General features: G+C 44.2%; 1 protein-coding gene and 1 pseudogene across 2 annotated transcripts; one reads left to right on the top strand and one right to left on the bottom strand.

The window, feature by feature from the left end:
• Window positions 1-1,550: 1,550 nt before the first annotated feature.
• On the top strand, window positions 1,551-5,929 carry LOC136453990 (cullin-1-like). 2 transcript variants are annotated; one of them, XM_066454542.1, is made up of 9 exons: window positions 1,551-1,715; window positions 2,842-2,989; window positions 3,087-3,180; window positions 4,178-4,363; window positions 4,473-4,520; window positions 4,593-4,775; window positions 4,855-4,968; window positions 5,296-5,382; window positions 5,483-5,929. In XM_066454542.1, exons 2-9 carry the CDS (start codon window positions 2,865-2,867, stop codon window positions 5,531-5,533), a joined length of 888 nt encoding a protein of 295 aa, XP_066310639.1. In that variant the 5' UTR covers window positions 1,551-1,715; window positions 2,842-2,864; the 3' UTR covers window positions 5,534-5,929. The 2 variants fall into 2 exon arrangements, with proteins under 2 accessions (XP_066310639.1, XP_066310640.1); XM_066454543.1 differs by having other exon boundaries at window positions 4,855-4,941.
• Window positions 5,930-6,738: 809 nt separating this feature from the next.
• LOC136453991 (protein LATERAL BRANCHING OXIDOREDUCTASE 1-like) lies at window positions 6,739-8,567 on the bottom strand (annotated as a pseudogene).
• Window positions 8,568-9,982: the final 1,415 nt, after the last annotated feature.

Genomic DNA, 9,982 nt, shown 5'->3' on the forward strand with positions numbered 1-9,982 from the left:
AACCATAAAGTTTGTTTCCAAGCACTTCAAAGGACTCTAAAACCAGGGTATTTTACAAAACCAAAGATATTTTTATGTGCATGCATGTACAAGTGTCTGTGTCCGTAATATGATTTACAAAAAGAAAATTTCTCTAAAAACACTTTTTAAAGTACTCCCTACGTCTAGGAAAGAATGTAATTTTCGTTTTTCGAGGAGTCAAACAGTTTGAACTTTGACTAAATTTATATAAAAAACTACTATCACTCATGATATAAAAATAAGTACCGTTGGATTAGCTATGGAATATATTATCATAATAAATTTTGTTTGGAGACATAAATACTAATATTATTTATTATAAACTCAGTCGAACTTGAGTTACTTTGATTGGCACGGCTCCCATAATTGCATTCTTTCTTGGACGGAGGGAGTAATGTATCTAGAAAAACCAAAACGTCTTATAATCTGAAATGCAGAAAGATTATTTTAGAACAGAAATGTGAAGGATAATTTTTTTGGCATGTTGTTTCTTTATTTCCTTATATATGAAATAATAATAATGAATTTAGATAAAAAAAACACTTAAAATAAAGGAATCGTCTATCCGATTTACCCTTGGCTAAATAGGACGAGGTTTTCAATACCGTTCACCTAGCAGAGTTTAGCTACTAAATGGATAATCTGTATCAGAATCGAAACACTCAATATTTATATTGTGTTCGAATCTGAATACTCAAAGTTGGATATTTGATATGTATGTACTACAAGATGCGTATTCATATCCGACAAATGCATCATTATCTTTATCCGAGAAAAAAAATAACGTCATATTCGTATCCATATCTCCCTACTTGCCTTCCTACTTATAAATAGGAAGTTTTGGCTATGTCTATTTGTATATTTGTATTCATATTCGATCAAAGTGGGCAATGCAATGACCCTACCATACAGAAAGCCTAGGAAGCCTATGTCTAGAACACATCACACGTGGTCCCTACTTTTGTCTCAGTTTTCGCTTCTTGCCACCATGCACCAAGCCCTCTCTAGATTTTTTCCAGATTTCAAACTATCTAGGACTAATCAGCAAGGCTTGCGAGATATGTCTATTTGAATGGTAATTTGTACTCAATCCAGACTAGTTGCTATTTTTTTTTATGAGATCTTAATAAGCACTAATTTTACAGTCATATGATTGGCAATTTCTCGATTAGTGCCTAATTGCACATTTTCTCTAGCATTTGGTTACATGTTGATCTCCATAAGCATCTCTTAAACTGTTACCTGGTCAGGTCCAAGACGTACAAACTGAAGTGCCTGTGGTTCGATGGAACTGTATGGGCAAACAACTTTTCCATACATGCCATGAACTACTGGGCCGCTGCCTTTTTCTATTATGAAAAAAGAAAAGGAAAAAAAAAAGGACGAGGCCGCTGCTGGCTGCCCTCCGGACTCCAGTCCAGACCCGGAGCCCCCGGGCCGGGCCGCACCACCACCGAGCCTTTTCCACCTTTTCCACAGCAGCGGCAAAAAAAGAAAAAAAAAAAAAAAAAAAAACCCCGACAGGGAGAGAAGAAACGAAATCCCTTGAAAACCCCTCACTCACCCCCATCCGCCGCCGCTGCGCTCCCACGTCCGACCACGCGCGCGGCCGGCGGGCTATAGAGAGACCTGGCGGGCGGCCACCGGCGGGGAGCAGCACTGCGCGATCCTCACCGACGCCTCCACCTCCGTGGGTACTGGCCTCCTCCTCCTCTTCCTCGCCGTCGTCCTCGTCGTCCCCTCCCCTCGCGGAAACCATCGGTTGACGGGTGCTCGCCTGGCCTCGTTTCCCCCAGCTTCCCCGTCGCTGCGATCGGGAGCGGAGCGATCGAATCGGAATCCCTCCGTCTAGTCATGCCCGTTAGCCTCCTTTGCGCCTTTCCGTCCAGCCGCCCGTGGCTGCCTGGGTCACAGGGTTAGGCTCTCCTGCGTTCTTCCCCGCGCGAAATCACCCTCTGCCTGGGGTTGCGCTTTGTCTGCAAAGTCTGGGGTTTCAACGGGACAGCCCCGTGACGCGTGTCTCTGGCCTAGTCCGCGCCTGCTATGAACCTATGGTTGTTTACATTGGGATCAATGGTGTGTGGGAATTGTGTGGCCAGAAATCTGTCGCGATGTATGGTGAATGCTTGACCTTGTTTGTTTTCTAGGAATTTGAGTAGACCGAAACCAAACGAATCTGTCCGGTGAGACGTGATCATCCAATTGCGTATGCTTGCTTTGTTGATTGGCTGCCAATATCTTGCTTGCTTTCTCTTTTATTACGTACAAGGTGTCATTTATAGTTGTACTGTTTTTCACCATGATTTTTTTATCATCCCCTTCAAGTTAGTATCCTGAGTTTCAGCTACAGATCGTGTTATCGAATGCATCATCTGGCCATGCCTTGACTGATACCTTGTGATGGTTGTTTCATCAATATGTTAATCTGCTCTTAGTTTTTTTTGGCCATTACATCAAAATGTTAATCTTGACAACTTCATTGTACTTGTACTACTCAGTTTCAGTGAATTGATAATGTATGCTAATTTATGTTGAAGTCTGGGTATGTCTTCCTCAATCCTTAGTTCCTTGTGTATGTCATATTTATGAGTTGATAGTTTTAGCAACTGGATAGAAATAGGTTTATATGCGCAAGATATTCACATTGCAGTTTATAGTATCAAGTTCATATGTATCACTCATAGATCCTTACATCTGCAACGCGGAATCCATCTGTTCCAGAAGCACTTGCATAGCAAAAGATCTATCTTTGCTTCATTTCTTCTGTTATTGCTGAATCTAAAAAAATAAAAACTTGTGATACATTTTTAACTACTGCAGCTGCGTCAGAACAAAATAGCAAAATGAACGGCCACCTAAGCTTTGAGGAGGGCTGGAAAGTCCTGGAACAGGGGATTTTAAAATGCTCGAAGATTTTGGAGTGCACCAGTACAAGGCCTACTGTGAACGAGTACATGAACTACTATGAGTATGCTTCTACAGCTTCAAGATGCAATACATATCTTTACTATTATCCATGTGCTACTTAAAGCTGCAGCTCATCATTTGTTCCTCTATTATTCTAGTTGTGCTTACAAGATGGCTGTGCAGAAACAACATTACTGCCAAGAAATGTACAATGGTTTCAGGATGACGCTTGCAGAATGTGTCCGCACAATGGTACTATAATTATTATTATTTGTTTCTACTCCATAACCTACTGTAGTTGAGGTAAAATATTCTAGAATTGAACATCTCGAATTCTAATGCTGAAAAGGGATGACTAAAATCATGTCTGAAAAAGGACCACTGTGGGTGCAGTTCTTGCCTTTTTTATATCTCCTTGTGACACATGAGTCTGTGTTAGTGCCATATTTTTCCTCAGTTAAAACCCTGGCTAATAAATCTTTGATAGTATAGATCCACATCAACTATACCAGAGCTTTGCTGCCCGTAAAAAAAATGAAGCTTAGATCTACATTTGTACTATTTGCTGAATATTTATTACCTACAGTACTATTTGGTTTCTTTTACTATTGTGTTTTGCCCTTGATTTGAGGCAAATTACGAGCTGACACCAGCCGGAATTGCTGCAAAAGCCATCGTGTCTCTAATTGCCCTAGCAACAAAAGCAGATACATTTTCACAACAAAATTACACATGATTGTGATATGTTGATGTGATGTGAAATAGGCATGTGCTAATATTATAAATAAAGTGGATACGGTAGTGAACTACTATGGTTGAAACTTTAAAGTGTAATAATCTAATTTCTGTGCATATTTGTGTGGTCATGTACAAACATAACAAAACATTGCTGTTTCTTTACGAATTCTGGAGGAGAGGCTCATACCTAAATTTTCATTGACAAAGTAAAAAACAGTTTGTCACAAACAAAATAGATATGGATTAGAGTGAGAAAGCAGAAGATGTATTACTGTGGTTTCCCTGCTTTACTGTAGTGCCTCTGTAATGTCATTTTTATTACAGTAGACACTACCCTGATTTACTGTAGAACCACCATGGTATCATTCCTATCGAAATACCCCACTTCAGATATACTCCATGTATCTGTGTACAATTCAGTTTAGAGATGCTTACCAAGTTAATTGAGTTTGGCAAGGATATCTTCCTTTACCCCCTGGCTTGACATTTTTCACTCTTGTTTGTTTATTAGGTTCTGCCCCATCTCATGCACAAGCAAAATGACAGCTTTTTCAGAGAGCTTGTGAAAATGTGGTCAAACTATTGCATCATGATTAGATGTGTAACTGGCTTCTTCAGCTATTTGGACCGCTGCTATGTGGAGCAGTACAAACTACCATCACTTAGCGATACTGCTGCTACTGCTTTCTTTGGTCCGGTGAGTATTATTCAAGAAAATGTTTTGCTTCCACATTTCCTCCTGCTTGTGAAGACTGCTTACCCACTTCTCTGTCTGCAACTTCTTATGTCCTTTGCCCATCTGCTAGGTCTTTTCCTACTTCAATGATGAAGCAAGAACTGCTCTTCTTACTCTGGTAATTTCTATCTTTCACCCTTTTTTTTCTTCAACGCATTCCTTCTGTACATGACATCCAAGTTGATCCTAGATCCAACGAGAACGTGATGGAAGCATGATGGATTCGAGCCTTCACGATGTTATGCATGGCATATGTTGTTCCGAAGTCAAATCCATAATGCAAAATGCTTTTCTTGATGAAACATATGGCTACTACTCCATGAGAAGTTCTGAATGGATTAGGCACTACTCTTTGCCAGATTACCTTGCTAAGGTCAATATATTTATAATATTGTATGAGTTGATGCCGTTCTTCTACAGCTTGTAGACACTGCTGATTATGTTGTCTACAGGTTGAGGAAAGTATGGAAACAGAAACCAAGAGGCTGGCTTACTATCTGGAAATTTCAAGTGGGGACAGCTACCCGCTCTGTTTGCAGGTTTCTTTCTACTGTCACGTTAACACTATATGTCGCTCCTGCTTCTGTTAGAAGTAGTACCATACAGTTGATGTAGGCTATCCTGTGTTGTTGTTATGTTTGGTTTCCTTGCCCAAACTTTACTAGACTTGCACGTGGGCAAGGAAATTTGATTTTGGACTAGCATTTCGTTATGAACTCCAAATCCCTTGTTCCTTGTTTATTTCCCAATTTATGCGCCCTCTACACTTGGCTACCTGGAGTGAATTGTTAAATAGGAAAGTGAAATCTGCTGTTGCCTAGGCTTTATTGGAATCCTTTACATTGCATGCATGCAACAAACATGAGACAATTTGCTGATTTTACTCATTGCAGGCTGTAAATGCTCCATTGATGGAAACTTATGTCAATTATGTGACAGAGAAACAAATCAGTGGTCAGCTGACGCTTGAAACGTACAAGGTAAATTCAATTGCGCTACCTGTTACAGTACCACAGTTTAATGGTTAGTTTGTTTGTTTTTTACTAGCTTGCATCTGATCCAATCCTTCGTTCATTGCAGACTGTTGAGGAGGAACTGCTTGGCAGATGCAGTAGCTTGACACTTGGTTGATCGGACAGCAGTTATTTGGACCGAGTGGAGTGGGAAGGCAACTTTACCTAACATCCATCCATGACCCAGCTTACATACAGGAGAGTTTTGGAACATGGCTTGCCTGAAGTACAACTTTTGCTGCAGCTCATTTTTGGTACTGCTCAAAGCTACCCAGCTTACTCGTAGTGTAGACTTGTTACAGGCAAGATTTAGCTGCCGATACGAATGCACGACTCAGTTGAGATTTATGCGGATGACATTCGTGATTCCCAGGATCTAGGGCTGTCAGCTCAAGCGTCTTGACCCTTTTGCCTCATCTTGCATGTTATTTGGCAGAAGAACCGATACCCTTGGAACTGTACATGATGCTTGATCCCTGTGATCAAGATGCTCGTTTCTGTGACTATCATCTTAGTACTAGCATATACTATGCCAATGTCCGCTCTGTCACTTGTGCTTCACTGCCGGGGGGAGATTGTTGCGAATGCCTGCTCACAATTTGTTTGAGATCAGTAGGATGAATGATGTGTGCCTGTTTCGATATCTTTGGTTGACAAATCTTAGCTAGTCTGCCTTCTCCATAAATTGCGTTGGTGTTTGTGTTTGTGTTGCAGGCTTTATTATTGTTCTCCAATTCTGATGAAGCCGGATTCATGACAGATTGCCCCCTTCAGGTCTGATACCGTGTCTAGAACATGGGTATCCTATTCGGTTGGATAACATTAGTTATCCAAGCATGCCCATATTCTTCCCTCTGGTCTTCCTTAGGGCCTGTGCGGTTACCTTAGAATAGACACCTTGAATGATTCCTAGCCGGAACCATTGTCTAATTTGTATAACATTGATCAGCAAAAATAATTCCTTCCTCATTCCACACTAATCGAACATGCCCTCAGGAGGTCCACTTTTTTTTCTGTCGCCCTTATCTTCCAAGAATGATGATGTGTTTGGAAAAAAAAAAAACATATCACAAGCTTTTGGAAAAGCGAGCCGTCCTAATTCTCCTGCCTTTTGGTGCCGCTCCCATTATCATCTTCTGCACCTCATGTTCATGGTATCTCAGGAGATAAGCTCGGCCGGTCATCCCATTCCCATGTAGGGTCATGGACTTGATGGCCAGAGTTCAAAGCAGCTTTGCCTGTGTACTTTGACGTAAAATCAGCTTTGACACGTGTTGCACAGTTGCAAGACACAGACTGGTGCACTCAGCAACACGCACCAAATACAACAGTAACTCTTGTTTTCAGATAAGAAAGGTGATTGATACGGCACTGCATGCTTTCATTAGTACAGTTGTTTGCTTTTGCAAACTTGCAAGCACAGGTAGATGCAGCTTTGACCAAATCATGTGCAACTACCGGTACAGGTTTCCTGAGGAGCCGTGGCGTTGTGCTCTCCGGCCGGCGGATCAATCTTGGCGAACTCGAGCGTCTTCTTGCCCTCGAGCCTGCTGGTGACGTAGTGCCGGCTGTACTCGCCGTGGTTGAACCTCCGGTACCGGCACGGCGCCTCGTCGGTGACGAACTCCGGCAGCGGTCCCAGCTCGACGTCGTAGGCCGGCGCGTAGAACGTCACCACCGACAGCCGGTCCTGCTCGCCGTTCACCACCGCCCGGTGCTCCACGCTCTTGTACCTGCCGTTCGTCAGAACCTGCACACGCAGCAGCGTGGTCAGTGTCGAGTGGTGTGTTGGACAGAATCACAGAAACCAAATGCGAATTCTGCTCGCCTCAAGGGTGTCGCCGAGGTTAACGACGAGAGCGTGCGGGACGGGGTGGACGGGCACCCAGGCGCCGGCCTTGCTGCGCACCTGCAGGCCGGCGCAGCTCATGTCCTGCTGGAGCACGGTGACCGCGCTGCCGTCCGAGTGCGCGCTGAGCCCCATGACGAGCTCCGGGCGCGGGCACGGCGGGTAGAAGTTCATCCGCACCGCCTGCACCGCCTCGCCGAACATGTCGCCGAACGTGGCCGGCGCCAGGCCCAGCGTCTCGGCGATGTGCGCCAGCAGCCTCCCGCAGAGCTTCCTGACCTCCGCGGAGTACGCCTCCAGGGTCTCCCTGAACCCGGCCGGCGCCGTCGGCCACAGCTTCGGCGGCCGGATAGACGCCGGCTCCACGCCCAGCGCCAGCATGTTGCACCAGTCCAGCTTCTGGTCCTCCGAGAAGACGAACGCGTGGCCGTACCCCTGGATCCCGCCCGGCGCCATGTGGTACTTCTCCTTCTCCTCCAGCGGCAGCATGAAGAACTCCCTCGCCAGCTTCTCCATCTCGTCCAGCAGCTCGTGCGCGATGCCATGGTTGACAACCTACACACACGCATGCAGACCAATTCCATCTCAGCATGACGCGCGATGAATCGATCAACAACCCGGCCGTCACAGAACGCCGGCCACCTGGAAGAAGCCCCACTCCTCGCAGGCGAGCCTGAGCTTGTCCAGCTCGTCGCCGTGCGGGAGCTCGCCGACGTCGATCACCGGTCGTCGCTGTCCCTGATGTACCGATCCGGCACCGTCGGCAGGCCCGTCCGGTGCAGCTCCTGGACGTCGTCGACCTGGCCTATCTTGATCTCATTCTCAGCGGCAGCCATGGAACGCATATGCTCCAATGCAACAAGATCTTGCTTGCATACCAAGATGATCTTTGTCTTGCATTGAATCTTTGTGGGAGGTGGCCATATATATAGGGGGGCCAAGATTTTTCATAGCCGTCCGTTTCTTTTGACAAGAGGAATTATTTGCTTGTCCTGCTTTGATCATCAACTTGGTCACTAGCTTAGTGAAAGGAGAGAAGGTGTCATTGGGCTGGCCTACCACCATATATGCTCCACGCATCTGCCATCTATTACGGACTGTGATTGACCACTGTTGCACTGCATCATCAGCATGTTGCCGCCATAGTGCAGTCCTGTGCCACATGCATGTGAGCTCAGTCATAGGCTCATAGTCATAGCTCAGTGGTGGCAGGCAGCATCACCAAGACAGGCAGACAGCAATTCAACATACTGTTACCGATGATCATCCTTGACGACATGCATGTAACATTGACACATTGTAACCTGATGATGGATGATCGGTCGTAAACAAGAACCCAAGGTTCAGAGAATCTGCGTGTGCTGATGAGGTCACAGACTCACAGCCATAGCATAGCATTGTCCACTGACCAGTCCACCACCAGCGGTCCTTCCTCCATCCCAAAATAACCGTAGATATTGTATTTCGAAAAATTATTTTTGAAAAAGTTTAACTAGATTTACAAAAGCATTATCAACATTTATATTTATTTTCTAACATATTTATTATATAATTATAATATATTCAATTACTATTAATCTAATAATGTTTGTTATAAATCATAAATATTAGTATATATATGTGATCAAAATTTTAGAAAAATGAATCATGAAATAGTTATTTTAGACTAGAGGGAGTAATCTGCATGCTCGAATCGAGGATGAAGCTGGCAACCACAGACACAAGGGAGTAATCTGCAGACGCCACGGACTGGAAGCGAGGGAGCATTGCTATCTCTGTGATCAGGTGCCGGAAACCATCGAACACATAGTCGTCACATGCCCATACACCAGGGGAGTATGGAGCCTAATCTACCAAGCCTTCGGACTTCGGTCATCAGCTTCCGCAAGGTTCAGCAACAATCATCGACTGGTGGCAGTGACTGCGCTCTGACGATTGGACCGGCACCCAGTGCTCCGGCATGGACTCGCTGTTCGCGCTGGTTTCCTGAGAGGTTTGGAAGCAAAGGAACGCGCGGTGCTTCAGGGATGCTGCGCTGCAACTGATTGAGGAGCTCATCCCGATCATCCAGGCCGAGGCCGACAGATGGATGCAGGCGGGTGCAGCAGGAATGGCGAGCCTGAGAGCGCAGCAGCAAGGCTAGTGCAAAGCCGGCTCAGGCCACTTGTACTGTAAAATCCTTCTTCTTAATACAAATACAAATGATACGCAACGCTCTTGCGTATTAAAAAAAAAGTTTTGCAGTGGTTTGAAAAAAAAAGTTTTGCGGTGGTTTGAAAAAAAAAAGAGATGTAGAGGGAAATCGAGTGGTACAAAAATAGAAGATATCTAAAAAAGGTGCTCCGAAGTATCGAATAAGTAGAGATAGTATAAAATAGGTACTTATATTATTTTTTCAATAACTTATCAAAGATTTAAGGATTTCTTTATTTAGAACATAGGAATATCACACGAATCAATTTATTTTCATGGGGAAACACGGGAAATATAAAAGTCTTTCATTCCAAAAAGGGTCTGAATTGGCAAAGTCACTCTGCCCTGCCCACGGCTTCAAGTTTAGACCATATAGCCCCCAACCCACTAATCTCTGCTATAAAAGCGGTGTGAGCCAAAGGATTTATTTTATCCCTAAGGTCAGTAAAACAAAAATATATCATTATTTTCATGATTTTATCTTCTATACTGAGATATAACATTATATTTGTAATGTCACTGTTT

Source organism: Miscanthus floridulus, chromosome 5, assembly GCF_019320115.1.
Source record: "Miscanthus floridulus cultivar M001 chromosome 5, ASM1932011v1, whole genome shotgun sequence".
Taxonomy (NCBI): domain Eukaryota; kingdom Viridiplantae; phylum Streptophyta; class Magnoliopsida; order Poales; family Poaceae; genus Miscanthus; species Miscanthus floridulus.

Excerpts from the sequence above, each read along its gene's own strand:
- LOC136453990 (XM_066454542.1), top strand. The coding sequence starts at position 2,865 with ATGAACGGCCACCTAAGCTTTGAGGAGGGCTGGAAAGTCCTGGAACAG. Across the intron at positions 4,969-5,295 it reads TCTACTGTCACGTTAACACT|GCTGTAAATGCTCCATTGAT; the intron begins ATATGTCGCTCC and ends TACTCATTGCAG. Across the intron at positions 5,383-5,482 it reads TGACGCTTGAAACGTACAAG|ACTGTTGAGGAGGAACTGCT; the intron begins GTAAATTCAATT and ends CGTTCATTGCAG.